Consider the following 20,441-nt stretch of genomic DNA (forward strand, 5'->3'; position numbering starts at 1 on the left):
TAACAACAACTATGAAGCCTTGGAGATGAGATTTTAATACAAATCTTTCTGGTGCCAATTCTAGTGCTTTATTATGCCATGATGCCTAAAAACTTTAGTTTACTATTATTTCTACTTTATAATTTAGAAAGGAGATCCAGGCTTCAAGGTCACACAGTCCAAAACTTGATGATGGCAGTTAAAATAATTTAATTTGCACAGTATATACCAAGGTATTTGGGGTCTCATATCCAAGTGCAAATACGCAATGAAGTATTTGGCTCTAAAATCCAAAAATTGTATCTTGAAAGCTTTTTTCTACCCTATCATTAATAGATGTCCTGAGATTCTGCTATAAAATTAAATGCTCTTAATAGTTCTGATGAAGATTTAATAAAAACAGATGATATATTACTAATACAGACCCTGACTTGCTATTATATTTCTATTTAAATTCTATTTAGTGAATCTTCAAAAGCTCTTGTAAACTAATTAATGTTTACTTCCAACATATTAACAAATCCAAACTGAAATTAGATGTCAAAACAAGCTTCCTCATTTGGAAGAGTTTTGATATATAATTTCCCAGAGGGTGATCATACCTGTCAGATGATGTTGGACTAATACCAACAGGAGCTTCTACTGGTTTCTCTGTAGGTTTCTCTTCCTTAGGAGTACTAGTAGGTATAGGTTCACAAGCTGCTGCAGCTGGTGTTGGAGTGACAGATGTAGGTGTAGGTGTGGGAGCCAAGGCAGGGGAAGGAGTTGGGGCTTGAGCCACAGATGCTGCTGAAGATGAACTAACTGTAGTAGTGGTAGCAGGATTTGATTGTTGAGTTGTAGCTGGTGATGGTGTTGACGTAGCTGCTGCTTTGGGCTAAATGGATAAAAAAAAAAATCAAATCTTAAGGAAAAAAATCCTATGCTATTTTCTCCATTACTTATATATTTATATTAAAGTTTTGTCCATTGCTATAAGAATCACCACTTAGAAAGCATCACACAATAAAAAGCACATTTTAAACTTTAACATGCATTTTAATCCTCCAACAAATGCTACTGAGAAATAAGCAAACGTATTATTGGACAAAAATACAATTTAACCTCTACCCTTTGAGAATCCCATTAAAAGGCAACTCAATTTTGAACAATGAAAACACACAAACATATCATTTAGATGAAGTCTCAAACATTCTGCTTATTTTACTCAAGATCGATTAATACACAAAGAGACTATCTATGTGAATAGTATATACCTTTACTAATACTGATCTGCATTAAATTCTCCATGTCTATAGTGTTCTGCTTCAGTGAGGTTTTATTTTTTTTTTAAAACCATTTAATTCTGAAAGGTTACCAAATTAAAACAAAGTTAAACCACTGCTTTAAATTGTTTAGTATCTGCTTCTAAAAACGAAACCTGTATTTAACAAAATTTGAAAATTTTAAGGTGATATCAAACAAGAGTTTCTAGAAGAAAAAAATTAATCTGACCTGTCTTTTATTTAAATCATATGTACCCAACCCATGGACAAGGATTAAGCTTTCATATCGAGAATTTCATTAGTAATAGGGATAACTGTTGTGGAATACTCACTTCCTAGTCCACTCCTCAAACACCATACAGAATGTACTCTGTAACTCTCATTGTTATAAAGGTGCATAGCAGTACTGAGGGGTTAAGTGCCTTGCTCATATCACATAAGTAGGTGTGACAAGGAAGTCTTGAAATCCATAATTCCATGTTGCCCTTTTAAAATCTAAATCTAAATAAATGTTATTTAACATACTTAGTAATTATCCTATATTACACTTTCAAATAGTAAAAAATACTAATATTTATTGCAGACAATATTCCTTGAGAAGTTTTATAAAATATGTTTAATTCAATATTTTTGAGAACCTATGGTTATACAGTTGACTATCTGTCCTTACCATCCACCATCCCAAACTAGAATAACTTAAGTCATCTACACATCGGACATGTCCCTACCATCCCAAAATTAAAATAACTTAAGTCATCTACACTAGTAATCTAGTCTTAATCTGACAAGACTTGCCACAGCTCCTTTGTCATAACCTCCAAACTCCATTGCCATAACCTTCAAAAATGAATGATGAGTCAGTGTCATGATAAGAAATGAGGTGACAGGATTAACCTACCAGATGTCATTAAATATAAATTTATAGTTGGTTTGTCAAAATTAAAGCCTCAAATAATCATGCTCATATTATAAAGCAGAGTTGTTCCTCAATTAATCAACATTTTTCTGAAGTGGAAATCAGAAGGCATCAGGAAACAGGACAAAAATATAAAACAATCACACAAGGTTCTGCCCTTCAAAAAGGACCAAGAATATACATGACTCTCGAGAACCAAAGGTAACTAAGGTCAAGAGTCACAAACATCTTTTGTTTCAAGTAAGCTATCAATGGAAGAAAAAAAGTAGCTCTAAGTCTTGTTTATTCCAGTTGATAGACAATGGGTTAACTAATTTGTACTCTCAGATTCAACTATGTTAGAAATTTATGGGAAAAATATTTGTATGAAAATCCATTTCCTACCTCTATGCCTTTGCAGAGATTGTCTTCCATGCTTGGAAGGCTTTCTCTCTTCAACTCCCACTCATCAAACGATCAGTTAGCATTCTCCAAAGCACAACTTAGGTATTTGTTCCCTTAGAAAGACTTTACCAGTCAATATATGCTGTCTGTCTCCTCATCCCCTGGTTTCCCCCAAAATCCTTTGGATTTATTCTGCATATGTTTTGTACAGATTTAATTATATACATATTATGGCCCACCCTTGAGCAAAACAGAAATATCTTTAGAGTAGGCACTATTGTCTTTATATAGCTAGCACAGACTGATTTCAGATGCCCAAATGCTTACTAAAGTGACCTTCTTCATCAAAACAGGTAGCTGTCCAATTATCCAACACAGTTAACTTTGCACAAAGTAAAATCTTAACTCCTTCTAGAGTTCTTCTACAAAATTAATTATTTTGAATAGCTGTGCTTTCTTTGAAGCACCATAATTTAAACTTTACAAGCTGCATAGGCATCTTTCTAAAATTCAATTCATAATAAATGTGTTCCTGAAAGATAATGCGGAATGTTGGAGGGGATGTGGGAAAACAGGCACACTGATACATTGTTGGTGGAATCGTGAACACATCCAGCCGTTCTGGAGAGCAATTTGGAACTATGCTCAAAAAGTTATCAAACTTTGCATACCCTTTGATCCAGCAGTGTTTCTACTGGGCTTATACCCCAAAGGGATACTAAAGAAGGGAAAGGGACCTATATGTGCCAAAATGTTTGTGGCAGTCCTGTTTGTAGTGGCTAGAAGTGGAAAATGAATGGATGCCCATCAATTGGAGAATGGCTAAGTAAATTGTGGCATATGAATGTTATGGAATATTATTGTTCTTAAGGAATGACCAGCAGGATGAATACAGAGAGGACTGGCAAGACTTACGTGAACTGATGCTAAATGAAATGAGCAGAAACAGGAGATCATTATATACCTCAACAATGATACTGTTTGAGGATGTATTCTGATGGAAGTGGATCTCTTTGATAAAGAGAGCTAATTTGGTTTCAATTGATCAAGGATGGACAGAAGCAGCTACACCTAAAGAAAGAACACTGGGAAATAAATATAAACTGCTTGCATTTTTGTTTTTCTTCCCAGGTTATTTATACCTTCTGAATCCAATTCTCCCTGTGCAACAAGAGAACTGTTCGGTTCTGCACACATATATTGTATCTAGGATATACTATAACCTATTTAACATGTAAAGGACTGCTTGCCATCTGGGGGAGGGGGTGGAGGGAGGGACGGAGGGGAAAAATCGGAACAGAAGTGAGTGCAAGGGATAATGCTGTTAAAAGTTACCCTGGCATGGGTTCTGTCAATAAAAAGTTATTTAAAAAAATAAAATAAATGTGTTTCTGAACAGAATAAAAATAAAGTAACAATTTTCTGATACTCAAATTAATGTGCATATTAATTATACTTTATAATACAAAACAGTTTCCTTCTACAGTAAATTTACATCTAGACATTAAACTGATTTTCTATGAAAAATCATAGGATCACAGAATTCTAGGAGGAAGGTATTATTTGAATAGCTGTGCTTTCTTTGAAGCACCATAATTTAAACCTGCTACATAGACATCTTTCTAAAATTCAATTCATAATAAATGTGTTCCTGAACAGAATAAAAATAAATTAACAATTTTCTGATACTCAAATTAATGTTGTGCATATTAATTATACTTTATAATACAAAATAGTCTGCTTCTACAGTAAATTTACATCTAGACATTAAACTGATTTTCTATGAAAAATCATAGGATTACAGATTTCTAGGAGGAAGGTATCTTACAGATAGATGTAAAACTGCAAGTAACTTTAGTGGCATCCATTATAATCCCCTCATTTTATAGATGTGAAATTTACATGTCTCAAAGACTTCTATGTCATTCAAAGTCACAGTGGTAGAATAGGATACCCACCTATGTACTCCCTTCTAAATCTAAAAGCACAGCTTTTTTTTTTCTATGTACTTTGCTCACTCCAGCCCTGGAGTGAGAAACACCTGGAGGATTTTCAAGTGCTGCCTGTGACATATGCTGGCTGTGTGACCACAGGCAAGTTACTTTATTTTTTAATATTTAAAGCCTACGAATTAGAGATGAGCTAGCAACCTGAATGAGGGAAGGTAGAATTCCTCTTTAAAATACAAGTCCCCTACCTTCCAGAGCTGAATCTCTTTTCTGAAGCTGGAGCTTCAACTCTCAAGTTCTCTGCTGCTATCAACTCCTTTCTTTTCCAATTATTTGTTTTGAAAACCATATAACTGTCTTTTATATACATGCATATAAACTAAAAATAAAAAAATCTTCTCTCTTAATTGCAAACCAAGCTTTAATGAACAGTTTCAGTTGAAGATATCATGAAGATGAAGTCATAGATACTTAAATTCCAGACAAATGAGGTATTATTGTAATACAATACAAAGTGAGAAGGAAAATCCAACATGCTATCAAATTATAATGTTATGACAGAGACTGTCTTATTTAAATTTTATGCCTCAAAGTGTTCTAGCACAGCACTCTGCACTTAGTTGGCCTTTAAATTTGGGGGGGAAAGGGGTAATGAATAGGTCCATTTCTATTTTTACACATTATGAAGTTAGGACATGCCTATCTGTTATTCCCACCTAAGGAGTTTGTCACACAATATATTCTCTTTTCTTAAAACTTAACAGTAATTATTGGGCACGTATACGAAACACAACAAAATCAATTTGTTAATATAGTACTGACTGATTGGATCCATAATTGGAAATGTTACACTGCACTCAAAATTGATGTTGCTTTCTAGTACAAGTATTCAATGAAAAATTTTACAGTGTAAGTTCTGCGGAATATTCTGCAAAACAATTTTACATTTAAGCTCATTTCCTTTCCCTTATACAATCACATTTCTTTTGCCCCCTGACCTCCATCAACCTTTTTTTAAAATTTTCTTATTAAAGGTTTATCAGTGCTTTGGAGAATTATTTTCTAAGAATAAAGTGTATGAAAAGTACTTTCACTCAAGTCCCATCTTTTTGTCATTCCTGAAAAAGGAGAGATATTGGAGACCCTGTTTTGTGGAAAGTTTTTTTTTTTTTTTTAAGACTGTAATTTCTCCTTAAAATTCATTCTATTAAATTATAAATAATTTTCTTGCTTAAAGCTTAAAACATTCTACTTATTAATTTTTTTGGTCTATTATCTATTTTTAGTTCCCATATCTGGTGTAATTTGTTTTGTCTTCAAATTAGTGAGACAAGTAAGATTTAAGCCAGATTCTTTAATTGGCCTGCTAATTTCAAAAATAAAAAACATCTGCCCCCATTTTATTAAGCTTACCCTTTTTCATGGCTATACAGCAAATTCCTCTACTTCAGCAAAATCCATGACCTCAGAAGACTTGCCAAGGCAGTACACTAACTGTAAATATGTAAAATCATTAACTGTATTATTACTCTGTTGTTAACTGTTATAGTCTGTGACATATTTATGTCTTTATTGTCTTCACTTATACTGAATAATTTAATACACATGCGTGGCATACTCACACACAAAATAAGAGGTCAAAACTTACTTTTGTCACCATAACCACCACAAAGTTCTTCTCATCAATTTTGTATTCTTTGAGAGCAGTATCATCGTTGAGGATTTTGCCTAGTGGATTAAAAGAAATTCGCTGAAGTAAATTAATATTTTTTTACCTTAGAGACTTATCTTAAATGCTGATTAAGCAGAGTAGCCCAAATGATTAAAGAGGCATATATAATGAAAGCACAACTAACTGGAAAAGTCTTTTAAAATTCCCCTATGTGAATGAAAACCCAACAGCCTCAAACATTTAAATTTAGGGCTGGAATGGGGTGGAGAACTCAGAAGGAATTCAAACAGTATCCAACACCATGTTTAAGATAGCTTATCCTGAAGGGATGGCCTTACTTCCACAGCCTCTGAATTAACAAAGTTATTTATTCTCCAAATAAGCAAAACGGAACTGCACTTCATTACATGCCATTATCTAGTCTGGTCAGCTATAATATAATAAATCATAACATAACAAAACTAAAATGTATGTTATTTAGTTAAAACATCTCATTTTTAATTTTATGAAATCCAAATAAGTCAAGTGACTAAGTGGCAGAATTGGGATCAAAGTTCAAAGAGCAACTACCTGCCATATTGCAGGCACAAAGCTAAGGTTTTTACAAAAATCTCATCTGATCTGAGGTAGATGCCCAGATGATCTCCATTTTACAGTAGGGGAAATGGAAGGAAACAACAGTTAAGTGATTTGCCGGGGTCATAAAGCATCTAAGACTTGGAGGCTGGAGTTTGAATTCAGATCTTCCAGACTCAAGGCCCAATCAACTGTATTACCTGCTGCCCCAAAAAGTGTCCCTTAATCAAAGCTTCATGTTTCTATACTAGAGTTCAACTTCTTCAATCCTAGACTAACAAAACAGACACAGAAGCAACTACTTAATAATTTCTCACTTATGGGAATTATAGCATACAAAGGGGGAAAACTGTCCCACAAACTCTTCTTTCAGATAGATAGATAATAGTATAAAGAATGAATAGAGAAGGCATACATTAACAAAGACCCACAACCTCCAGAGAATTTATGCAGATTTACAAGAATGCCATATAGATCAGTGACAAACATTGGCATGATTAGGCCTCCCTTTTTTGCTTCTGTACTGCCTCTAAGCTGCAATCCCAAATTCAAATGGCTCATCAAACACTGTCAAACAAAAAATATTCTTGGCTAAATCAATGCTAAAGATTATTTTTACCCTGAATACATGAAAGATGATTGGGAACAAAGTGGCCAGGCTTATTAGAGTCAACCTTCTCCACTTCCTACAAAACCCATTCTGACTTCAATTTTAAAATAAAGCAGATTCTTTGTTTTTCATTGATATTCTGATGCAATTTCTCTATGTGATACAAAGAGTAAAATAATTACTATGTTAGGACAAATTAATTTGGCTTTCTTCACATAGCTCTATCTTTAAAATTTGTTGCCCACATCCTAAATGTAGGTTCTTGACTTATACTCTGATTACCTAATAAAAACCAAGGAATGATCAATACTCCTAAGGAGTCCAGTTCTGCACTAACCTAAATGCCCTTTCTTTCACATGGAAAACTATTATTTTAAACAAATCTTAACAGAGTGGAGGAAAAAAATCAAACAATTTGAATGAAAAATGCTTACTGCAAAGTTTGTTTATTTGGGGGAACACCAATTTTCAAGTAAAGTTTAAAATCTTACAAAGGAAAAAAACAATACCTCATAAGAGGCAGTATGGTACAGAATGTGGAACTGAGTTGGAGGACCCGAGTCTGAATTCTAACTTTGCTATTACCATCTATAGGACCTTAGGCAAGTTAGCTGTTGGTCCAGATTTATACTCTATAATTCTTTTATTTTCTATTTGGACAATTATATAAGATGAATAAATTCAATTTTTATGAAAAGAGTAAGGACAGGAGGAGAATTCTTCACACTTAAAATGAAACATCTATAAGATCCTTTCCAGAGATTAAAGATTCTCTTTTCAAGAGAATCTATAATCTAGAAAATGATGGAGCTGGACTATGAGTTTCTACGGTCCTTTCCAGCTTTTAACATTCTGTGTAATTCTTTCCTACATTATTTCATAACAGAAAACATTTCAATGGAAAATACATTTAAAAATCTTAAGGATCATTTAAGTATTTTCTTCACCACTTTTAACATCTAATTTGATTTAGAATTTTGTTAGGCGGTTAGATAAAAATAGAATTTTATTACATTGTCGTTAGTGGCATAAGGGAAATGAAATGAAACAAAATCCATTCACTTTATTGTTTCCTAATAATTGGTTTATGGTTAAGATAGCCTTAAGAATACAAAGTTGAAAAAGACAGCTAAAATAAAACATTATAATCATACAGTTCCAATCACATAATACCAAGAATAATTGAAAATTAAACTATCCCAAATAAGATAAACTACTAATATATCTTTAAAATGTATTTACTCTTGTTCTCTCATTTACTCAACAATGTGAATAAAAATATTCTGTGATACACCATAGTTTCAGCAAAAACCAAATAAACTAAAGAGTAATTTACAACACTAAATACAATTTTTGCTGACAACCAATATATGTCCCCCCCAAAAATGTAAAATATTTGCCCAATGGCTCTAATACAAGGTTGATGGAGCTATAAACCAATCCAGCAATTCTGGAAAACAATTTGGAACTATGCTGAAGGGATATAAAACTATATATATGTCCATGATCCAGCAGTGCCACTACTGAGTCTATACCTCAAAGAGATTATAAAGAAGGGAAAAGACCCACATGTGCAAAAATGTTTGTCGACAGCTAGGTTTTTGTGGTGGCAAGGAATTGGAAATTGAATGGAAGGAAGCCCATCAATTGGAGAATGGCTGAATAAGTTATGGCATATAAATTTAACAGAATATTATTGTTCTATATGAAATGATGAATAGATTGATTTCAGAAACGTTTCAAATGACTTAAATATGAACAGATGCTTAGTGAAGTGAGCAGAACCAGGATAACATTGTACATATAGCTAAAGCAAGACTGTATGGTGATCAACAATGACAGACTTAACTCTGCTGCAATTCAGTCATCCAAGGCAATTCCAATAACTTTGGATAGAAAATGCCATCTGAATCCAGAGAACTATAGAGACTGAATGAAGATCAAAGCATATACTATTGCCATCTTATTTTCCCTTTTTCATGGTTTCTTTTCATTTGTTCTGATTTTTCTTTCCCAACATGATTCATATAGAAATGTTAAAAATGAATGTACAGCTGCCATCAGATTGCTTATTAGGATGGGGAAAGGGGAGACAAAAGAGGAAAAAAAGATTTGGAACTCAAAATATTACAAAAATTAAAGTTGAAAACAATCTTTACATGTAATTGGAAAAATAAACTATTAAAATACGAATATTTTTCTTTTTTTCGCTGAGGCAACTGGGGGTTGAGTGACTTGGCCAGAATCACACAGCTAAGAAATGTTAAGTGTCTGAGGTCAGATTTTAACTCAGGTCCTACTGACTTCAGGGTTGACTTCTACCTACTGCACTGCCAAGCTGTCCCCAAATAAAAATGCTTTAAAATAAAAAATAATTGAAAATGGAAAAAAAAATTTGCCCAATGCAATAGCCAAAAGTAATATGGATAAAGATTCTTTTTCTTCTCATCTACTCAAAAGCTAATCTTCCTGATATAAAAAGGTAAGCTAAAAACAAACCATGTCACACTTCCTAAGGAAAAATGGCAGATGAATATTTTCAATTAAAAGATTTCTCCCCAAGCCTTTAATGGCATATGGTAAAAAAAAGAATTAAATGGAATCGCTTTTCTTATTCTTCTATTGCCCTAATTATTGACTATTTCTCTAATCTAGTGGTATGACCCCATATTTCTAAGTATAATAATATTATGAAGAGAAACTTCATTTTGCATATAATCACAAAAACGAAAAGGTTTTCAGAAATCATTTAGTCCGACCTATACCTAAATAAGAATCTCTTATAAAATAACCAATGAAGTGAGGTATAAAAAACAAAAGGATTACTTTACCTAAAGAAGAAAGGACTAAAAGATGGGGAAGAGAATGTAATAATTGACCTTTGAAGGCTCTCATATAGAAATAAGATTAAATTTATTTGGCTTAAGATCATTGGAGAACCAGGAACAATGGACAAAGTCACAAAAAGGCACATTTGGGTTTAACTTTCTGTTAATGTTTTCTTAAAGTGGAGTGAGCTGTCCTATCCCACTGGAGGTTTTCAAAATGAAGACTGGACAATCAAATTCTAGGTGCCCTTCTTATTTAGAAATTTGAAGCAAATGGCCTTTTGGGGTACCTAACAAATTTTCAAAGTTAGTCAGCATACGTATCCCTTAAGTTAAAAAAGGGGAGGGAGGTTTATATAATTCAAGCTATGTATTTATAAGAGATCTATAACAAAATATTCTTTGAATTAAAATTTTCAAATGGAAGCAGTTGAAAAGTTGATGTGTTTCAGAAAGACATAAGTTAAGAATACAAGAGTGACAACTATTAAAAAAAAAAAAAAAAAACCATCGAAGGCACTGATGGATTGAATGACTTGTGCTGAAAACATTGGGAAAACCCGAGCTTGAAAGAGTACCTACAAAATATTTTTTTTTAATGACTATTATATTATTTTAAAAAGATACAGGCCAGAACTATCACAGATTTATAGAAGATAAGATTATAACAATTTGTTAGGAAAAACCAAACAAGTCTGGAGCATACTCTTAACCTTTAGGGTTGTGTCTGGAAGGGAAACATGATTAAAAAACAAAAAAAACTAACATTTATATAATCCTTTATATATACTAAACACCAATTTACTTTATTTTTATGGTCATTAAATTTTATAATAATACATGAAAAAACATTCATTTTTATTGTTAAAATATTCTTCAGATCTTCTTTTGCTTCTACATTTTAGTTTAAACAAGATTCAATTTTTTAGCCTTTCTGGAAGTTTTGCTTTCAATATTAGAAAAATACACATCTGTCGATAAATCCACAACTATTTGTTTCAAACATATTCAAAAGCAATCAACAAATTTTGGTGTTCCATTGAAAAGGGTAAAGATCCACGCTTTTTAAAGAAATATCCTAAATACTCAAACTCACAATAATAGAAGATCCAACAACTAAAAAATTCAAATTCTTGGGGACTAGATAAAAGATTGAAGTAGTAAAAAATAGCTGTTTGAACAGAAAAGGAAACCTGTTTCCAGAATGAAAGACTGGATCTGAACTTATCCCTGCAACTTTGAAAATTAAGTACTTGGAAATTTCTGTCATATTTCAAGTATATGATTTTTAATTACAATAACCTCGGAACTCAGCAAAAGTGATCAAAAGCATAGGAAGATTGCTATAACTTAAAGTTATTTAAAATGGATAAAACCAATCATTACCTCAAAGTTACATGGAATACAATATACTCATTACATGATACAGATAACTTTATGGATACTGCTTATTAAATACAAAGGATATGAAAAAGCAAAATTAGAAGTATAATAAAAATAATTTATACAGTGCTTTGAGGGTTTAAACACTGATTTCTTCATAATACTTTGTGAGGCAGATACTTTTATTTTCTCCATTTTATAACTAGTGTAACTAATGTGATTCCCTCCCCCCGATATTTACATAATTATTAATTTTCTAAGGGAAGAATCAAATCAAATTCTGCTGATTCCAAAATTCTATTATATTAGGGCACTACCTTTTGGAACTGGTTGCTAGTTCCAAATCTGTTGTTAGCCAGGCATGTGAGGATGTACAAGTTACTTAACTTGCAATGTCTCAGTTTTCTCCACATGTAAAACAGTAACTTTCTACTTGTTTCCCATAGTTGTTTTAGGGATAAAATAAGTTAATGTTTTTGGAAAATTAAAGTAATTTTATGGAAATAAAAAGAAATGCAAAATGCATGATACTACCCAGGGTATTTGATAGTCCCATACCACACAAAATGTCTGAAATGGTAATTAAATCTAGTTCTTCCTGACTATGAGGCTTGTTCTCCTTACTATAGCAGTGTGCTGTTTAGATTCAGTAGTATCATGCATTTTGCATTTCTTTTTATGAAAAAAAATAAAAGCGGGACAACACTTGCCAGATACTGAATGGCAAAAGGGATTTCATCATTGAGAGAAATTTCCTACCCTAATAAAAGCATGACTTTAGAAAAACTAACAAGACCCTCTGAATAGAGGCTAAGGGAAATTATAACTTATTGAAAGCTATATTAAATATTATATATATATATATAATATGTAAGTTGGTTGGTTGAAATGAGCAGGGTCTGTAGGTACTTTTGAGATGCCTTGACAAAAGCAAGTAGGAAGAGAACTAAGAATAATATCCCATTTCCCACTAAAGGCCAGAGACAGAGTACAAAAAATACACGAAAGTCTTCTCTTAATGTTCTTAATTACAATTGAGTGCACTAAAAAATAAGAGCTTCAGCTAAATGAATTAAGGTAATCTGAATTTAGGTGTGATATAAAAAAAAAAATCTTCTGTTAAAAATAATGTTATTGATGTCTTTCATTTATAAATAAGTTTAAAAAAAAGAAATACATCAAGTTTTTCTTCCTAAATGTTAGTCAATGCTGGGATTTCCCCCAAAAGCTAAACCAGATGTATGAAGTGTTTGGGCAATTCACTCATATTTTTGTAACTAATCTGCAAAATTTTTACCTGGCTGCAGTAATGCTATATATGTTCAGAATAAATATATTAGATATGTTATATCTATTAACATACACACACACACACACACACACACACATTTACTACAGAAGGATAGGACATATTCAAGGAAAAATAAAAGGCTAATAATAACTTAGAAGTTATATGATCCTTTATACATACTAAACTATATATATATATATATATAAATTATTCTAACAGTTGTATTCTGTTATATCAAAAGATTCATTTATTGGTTTTTTTTTTCCTTTCATTGGTTCTCACTCTGCAATGTCCCAGAAAGAAAATACAACTTCAAACGGAGGTTTTCATTGCAAGGAACCATAGAACTAAGTAAGACAGAAGGGATAGAAAAAGGAAAAGGGAAAAAAAAAAATCTCATAGTCTTGTTTCTCTCTATTCCCAACACCACTTCTTTACCAGGGGTCATGTTACACGACCGCAGATTCTGAGAAAAAGTCTGTGTATTCCAACTGAAGAACAGCAAAAGAAAATTCAAAGTGATAGTTACCCTGAGGGAGTCAACAAATTTGGAAGGGTAGCCTACCAATGAGGAAGCACATTCAATCCTTTTGATAAAACCAAAGTTCCAAAAGAGTAGGCCATCATAATAATTATTAATTAATTATTAATAATAATAATTCGGTGATATAAATAGTGGTCCCAAAAGACTTGATACAGTTTTAAGTTTTGACAGCTTAATAGTTTAAAACTTCATTAAGACTATTTAGAGACATGCTAGATGCCTTGCCATCCTTAAAATATTAAATCAATATTTTCCAAAGTCATCAATCAGGTGAAAGGGCAGAAGATAGAAGAGGAAAAAGTACTGATAAAGAAATGCTGAGACAAAAAGTAAAGTCAAAATAAAATTAAGGCTTTAACACACCAATAGCAAATAACAGGAAAAGACCTTCTTAAAGAGAGTTAATAAATCCTAAAAGATGTGTGTGTGTAGAGGACACACACAACACACATCTCAAAGCTTTGCAACAGCAAGATTCAGATATAAATGGTATTTCATATTTTCTAAATTGCACAATAAACCCTACCTAATAATAAATACACTCCATTTGTAAAAGCATTGCTTTGTGATGTTAAAACTATTATTTCTAAGTGCCAATTCTTTTAGAGAGGAATGGCTTAAGGATAAACATTCTCAATGTAAACAATTTATAGATTGTTTTAATCATTTGTAGAATATAATTAATTACCTGCATAAATTAATTTTTGGCCTGCTACTGGAAAGGCATCCTTTCCCTTTTCAGATTCAATCTTCTCTTTCAGTGCTTTAACCTAGAGGGAAAAGAAACAGTTAATTTCCTTGCTTCTATCCAAAGTAAGAATAAAATCATAGCATTAGATGTGATATAAACATTTATTTAATTTTATGAAAAAGTCACATTATTTTCTAATTACACAGAATACTTAAAAGTAGAATATCACCTTGTCCAATTTGTTGATTCTTATAACTTCCCAAATCTGTTCTAAAAACAATGCATCTAAACATATATTGTGTCTAGGATATACTGCAACATATCCAACATATATAGGACTGCTTGCCATCTAGGGGAGGGGGAGAGGGAGGGAGGGGAAAAATCGAAACAGAAACGAGTACAAGGGATAATGTTGTAAAAAAAAATTACCCTGGCATGGATTCTGTCGATATAAAGTAATTATTAAATAAAAATTTAAAAAAATAAAAATAAAAATAAAAAATAAAAAATAAAAGCAATGCATCTGGGGTACAATAATACAAGATTATTCATTCTGAGTGAAGCCTAAACCCAGGTTATTATTAGCTTTTTATTTTTCCTTGAAGATGTCCTATCCTTCTGTAGTGAAAGAATAGTGTTATATACTCCAGAAAAATAAAGGACAGAATAGGATCTTGTATTTTCCAAATGTTTTTAAAAACCTCATTCACAAAGAGAACAATTAACACATTAACACAATATGACAGAATCAACTTTTAATGAATACAACATTTAACCCAGTTCCAGAATACTTATGTGCCAATATGATTTTTTTTAGCATGACTATACATTATAAATAGGAAGAAAGACTATTGTAGTTATATTATAGAAAGGGAAAGTGGGAGAAATTGTGAATCTTTGTTTAAAAACTAACAAAAACAACTTTGTTTACTTCTAAAAACCACCTTGAGATATGATCATTGTCATTTTAAAGGAAAAGAAATTAGCTGGAATTACACTATATATTTTTAGTAAAATCTAGTAATAGGTTCTCTAATCTGAGGCCATCACTTGACTTTAAACCAATCTTTGTTTAAAAACTAACAAAAACAACTTTGTTTACTTCTAAAAACCACCTTGAGATATGATCATTGTCATTTTAAAGGAAAAGAAATTAGCTGGAGTTACACTATACATTTTTAGTAAAATCTAGTAATAGGTTCTCTAATCTGAGGCCATCACTTGACTTTAAACCAATAGTGTCAAGGTGAAATGGAAATAGGATCCCATAAATAAGGATTCCTTAAGATAGAATACTGACTTAACAGTATTTTATCTGTTTTAATGTATTGTTTATTTTATTACTTTCCAAATTCATTTTAATCTGGTTCTGGACGTACTCAGGAGTGTTATAGGCATTTATTCCATTTAACTAGCAAAGTAATGTGACAATCTTTTAAACACTCAGAAACATTTAGCACTAATATGGTATGAATGTCCAATTTGCCCAGAACATAAATAGTTGAATTAAACTGAAGAAATTTAGTGGTTGAGAATCAGTTAGAAGAGACTTCAGAGATTATATCTAATCTAACCCCTTATTTTACAACTAAGGAGACTGAGGCCCAGAGAAGTTAAGTGACACTTGGGGCCATATATGTAGCAAAACATCAGAAGGCAGACCAGGCCTTTGACTCCACTGTTTTTTGTTTTGTTTTTAAATGTAGTCCCCACAATGCCTCTCATTTTGGACTTGAAAATGTAACTCGTTCTTAAAAATCAGGTTATGTGTGTGTTTATTATTTTAATATTAGATTGTAAGATCACTGAGCTGTTTTTCATGGGAGGGGAGGGGGAGAAGGGAATCAAGAATAAATACTGGCAAAATGACCCAAAGCAGACCAAAAGGTAATGACTATGGTTGGATTCATCTAGTATTTATTCCACAAATGAACTGTGCAAGTACAGCTTGCTTTTTGTTTCTCATTTTTTGAAAAGGAGTGCTCTAAAACACTAGAGAATATAATACTATGAAACTTTACCAGAGGGCACTATGACAACAGGGAATTACCAAGATGAAAATTCCTAAAATATCTATCTGACATTGGGATAATACACATATACAAATAATTGCAAGTTCAGATCTGTCCTTAGACACTTAACACTTCCTAGCTGTTAGCTGAGTGATCCTGGGGGAAGAATCAATTGCCCAGGGGGATGAGGGGATTGGAGGGGGGGAGAGAGGGGAAGGTGGAAGAAGGAGAAGTAGGAAAGACCCAAAAGTTACTGAAGCTTACATGTTATATAAAAGAATGTGTTATATTCTCTAGTCTCTCTGAGCACTCCTATTTAGAAATAAGAAACCAAAATCAAGATGTACTTGTATAGTGCAACTATGGAATTCAGCTAGAATGAATTCAACCATGGTACCTTCTAGTTTGTTTTGGGTTTTTTCCACAATATTTATTCTCACTACCTACTACAAGATGAAAAACTTCGGGTGTATATTGAGTCTTGTCCCTAAGACTCACTCCCCATTACTTTTTACAGGAAGAAAGTTCTTGTTTCTAAAGGAAGGGAAGGATTTCAACAGGTGGAAGAAACACAAAGTATTAGATTTATAAGTCAACTTGAGGGCCATCTAGTCCAATTCTCTCATTTACAGACAAGGAAACGGAGGAACAAGAGGGTTAATTAACTTACTCAAAATTCAGGTTTTCTAACTCTAAATCTAGCACTGTTTTTTGCCCGAACCACACTACCTCTAAAGACAAAAAAATTGCTTGAGTGAATGCACAAAGGCAGAATGATATCAGGGAACAGTTAACTAGCAGTTCAGTATGGATAAAAGCAATATATAAAAAGAAGTAACAACAAGAAATTATGCTAGAAGCAGGCCTTGTATATTGAAACATTTTATCAAGTACACAACTCAAGAATAAGAGTTCTTGAGAGACATGATCATACTTTTGCAATAGCGTAATGATAGAAAAAATGATGGCCAAAAAAACTAGTTGAAGAAGTTTTATAATAACCCAGGTAGTGATGAGACATAAGGCAGTATCATTGGGAGTAGAGATGAGATAGATAAGAAATATTATAGAGAATGGAGAGGACTCATCAGTAGTTAGATAGTAGCATAAAGGCAAACAGACTTCACTGGTTTTGATGAGATTAGATTCAAGGAATCAAATGATGAGATTATATTCAGGGACCCATAATGATGAGATTAGGGTTCCTGGTGGTCAGGAACTTAGATGATGAGGTTAGGGGCAGGTTCCAAGTTCAAGGAACCAAAGAGGTTTGGCTCCCCTAAATTCCCTTAGGATTCAACGCAGAATAGGGAGTTGTGGGAACCCCATTTCATACATTGCAGAGGTCTTTCATAAAGGAATTTATGAACCTAAAAAGCTAGACTGATAAAAAGTTTATTCTTGGCATTGGGAAGTCAGCCTTTGCTATGCATGAATAGAAAGACTGAATTCCTTAGTAGCAAGGCCCAGGCAGAGAAATTTCAAATAGAGATTTCCCAACAGCAATACAAAGTCTTGTTTGGGAAATAGGTGAGGGAGATAAAGAGAGGGTAATGCTGAAAGAGAATATCATTTCAGTGGGCAGAGGTTTCTTTGGCATAGCGTGGCATGCATGGCATGGTGTGTTAGGTCCTCTGCAAGGACTGAGCTTAAAAATTGGCTCTTTTCCTATAAGCTGGGCTTGCTCTTGATGGGAGCTGTTGGTGGAGTTTGAGCTGGAATTTGAGACTTGAATGAGATTATAATCTCCAACTCTGGACTCAACTAGCCCCACCCTAGATAACAGAATGAAGCTGTTTGTCTCATTTCCCTCAGATGGGGTCTTTACAAAGGCCAGGATTCAAGCAGACTCTCTTTCAAGGAGCTTTTCAACTGCTTTACCTCATGGCTCACCCCTTAGGTCAGAGAGAGAAAAAGAGAAAAGGTTTCGGGGCTCCCCTAATCAATTTGAATCTATAGTTGATTGGTTGATGATAACCAATAGAAAAAAATTGTTCTGAAGAGGAACAAAATTAATTAGGTTAGGGCCACTTTTCCAGGGCTTTCAAATACCATGCTAAAGTGTTTAGACTTGATTTAATAGGCAGTGAGAAACTATCAGTTTTGACCAAGGAAGCAATGGAATTGTTGTTCCTGAAGATTACTCTGGCAGCAGTATATAGAATGCATTCCAGTGGGGAAAATATTGATGCAAACAAGCCAATTAAGAAACTACAGTCCAAACAATGATAATGAAGACATGCACTAGATTAGTGGCAATGTTAACACAAAAATACAGTTTTCATTTACTGAGAAGGAGAATTGATGGGAATGACTTGGCCATTCATTGGTTATAAGATAATAGTGACATGATTTTGGCAAAGTTGGAGACAAACTGGTTTCAAATCTGAATTAACAACAGGAAATTCACATAAAAAACAATCAATAAGTAACTAACATTAATGTAAATATTTAGAAAATGTGATTCAATGACATTAAGTGACTTGTTTCTGAAGCTATAATGCTAGCTCAGGTCTCTGCTAATTTCAAAATCAGTCAGTTCCACAAAACTATACTATCTCTCCAAATATCAACCATAACTTGCATAGATATTCGAAACCAATAATTATCTTTCCATTAGTATGTGCTAAATCATGAAGAAAACATAACCAAAAACAAGGTTCCCTGAACTCAGAGTTCACATTCCAATGAAGGAGACAATATGCAAAAAACTATGTAGATACAGGACATATAGAGTATAAATGGAAAAATCACATGACAAGTTACTAAAAATTTGAGTATGAGAGAAGTTGGGACTGCTATATATGTTTTAGAAATTAAGATGGTGACTAGTAGGTTCTAGCAAAATTATAGCTAATATGTAAAGTTAATTATTACAACTACTTAAAGACTTTTCTAGGCGAGTCAAACCACATAAGTTTAGAAAGAAAAATTGTCACATGTTAAATTGTATAAAAATCCAAGAATTGGGAGTTATATGAAAATTCTCTAGACTATTAAAAAAATGCATACAGAAAAATTCTTTATGTTTCCTTGAGCTATTAAACATTTATGTGTGTGTGTGGGAGGAGGGGAGTGGGGGGGAGAAGTTTGTATTGCTTTGGCTGACTATTAGACCAACTGTTTACTCAATTATATATCATAAGCTAACACTCTTCTTCCTTGTCTACAGAAGTGAAATTTCCTTTCTTACTATCTTTATCTGATAATCTTAAAAGCTATGGGGTGGAGAAGTTATGAGTAGAAACTGGAAGGGTAGGCAGTAGAATTGCAACTAGTTAAGGACCCAAAGGAAATAAGAATGAGATATGGGGAAGGAAGGAATTCTATAGCAAAGAGCTCAAAGGCAAAGGATAGAAAAGAAAATTGGAGGGAACAGAGGGATGGTGCCCAATAGCTCAAACTAAGGCATGCAACATCACATAAACCAACTAATTTATGACATGCCTTGAAGTTCTTTTTATAGAAACCTGTTACAAAAATACCAAATTATCAAAGATACCACAAAGATGAACTATTTGAAGTATTCTAACAATAATTTGTCAAGTATTCAGCCAAAATAAGACTATCAATTTTCAATAGGTTTACCAAATTCTATCTGCCAGAATAACTTCAAATGTGTCTTTTCTTCTACATAAACCTTTCTGCTACAGAGAAAGGTTTTAGGGGTTGAAAAAGGAAGAAATAATAGGAAAAGGAGACAAAAGATAAGAAGGGAGATGGAATAAAATATAATCTCAAATACAGGTGGAATTTTAACGCTTAAAGCTTTTGAATACAGAATTATTCAATGACAGCTAAATTGTTCATTGACCAAAAAAGTCAAAAAATTAAAATAGTTCTCTCTTCTAGTTGTCTGGGTCTAATGCATTAAAATATGTTGAAAATACATTATAATTTCAATTAATGATTAATCTATTCTCTTTTAGCCACACTTGCTCTTCGTCATCCACGTCACTCAAAGAATGGAAAAAATATCTAACAAACCCATGCTGGATCAAAGTATGGGCCTAAATTACATTATGTTCTTATAATCATTCAACTAAGATACCTTCCAACAGTTCACATAAATAAGACACGAGTTTTACTGGCCAAATTTAAAGAAAAAATGTAACATGCAGTCCAAAAGGGGGGGAAAAAAATCAAAAAAAGATGATGGCATTTAGAACTTTTAAATCTAGGCTAACCCTCTTATTTACAGATGAGAAAATTAAGGCTCAAACAGTTAAATGAGGCAACACATATAGCAATTATAAGTTAAATAGAGTAAAAGAAACTTAAGTGATCTCAGAAACCATTGAGTTTGACAGTATCCCCAATAAGTTTTAGTGAATGGAAACC

The 20,441-nt window shown here is 32.8% G+C and overlaps 1 protein-coding gene across 2 annotated transcripts in view; it reads right to left on the reverse strand.

Annotated features, from left to right (window-relative positions):
- RAD23B (RAD23 homolog B, nucleotide excision repair protein) overlaps nucleotides 1–20,441 on the reverse strand; it is an 87,918-nt gene that overhangs the window by 34,243 nt on the left and 33,234 nt on the right. For both annotated transcript variants that reach the window (XM_051986900.1, XM_051986909.1), the window contains exons 2-4: nucleotides 14,086–14,167; nucleotides 6,142–6,221; nucleotides 582–856 (exon numbers count right to left, since the gene is read on the reverse strand). In XM_051986900.1, coding sequence (XP_051842860.1) covers nucleotides 582–856; nucleotides 6,142–6,221; nucleotides 14,086–14,167 — 437 coding nt within the window. The remainder of the gene's footprint in view (nucleotides 1–581; nucleotides 857–6,141; nucleotides 6,222–14,085; nucleotides 14,168–20,441) is intronic.

Source organism: Antechinus flavipes, chromosome 1, assembly GCF_016432865.1.
Source record: "Antechinus flavipes isolate AdamAnt ecotype Samford, QLD, Australia chromosome 1, AdamAnt_v2, whole genome shotgun sequence".
NCBI classification, from domain to species: Eukaryota; Metazoa; Chordata; class Mammalia; order Dasyuromorphia; family Dasyuridae; genus Antechinus; species Antechinus flavipes.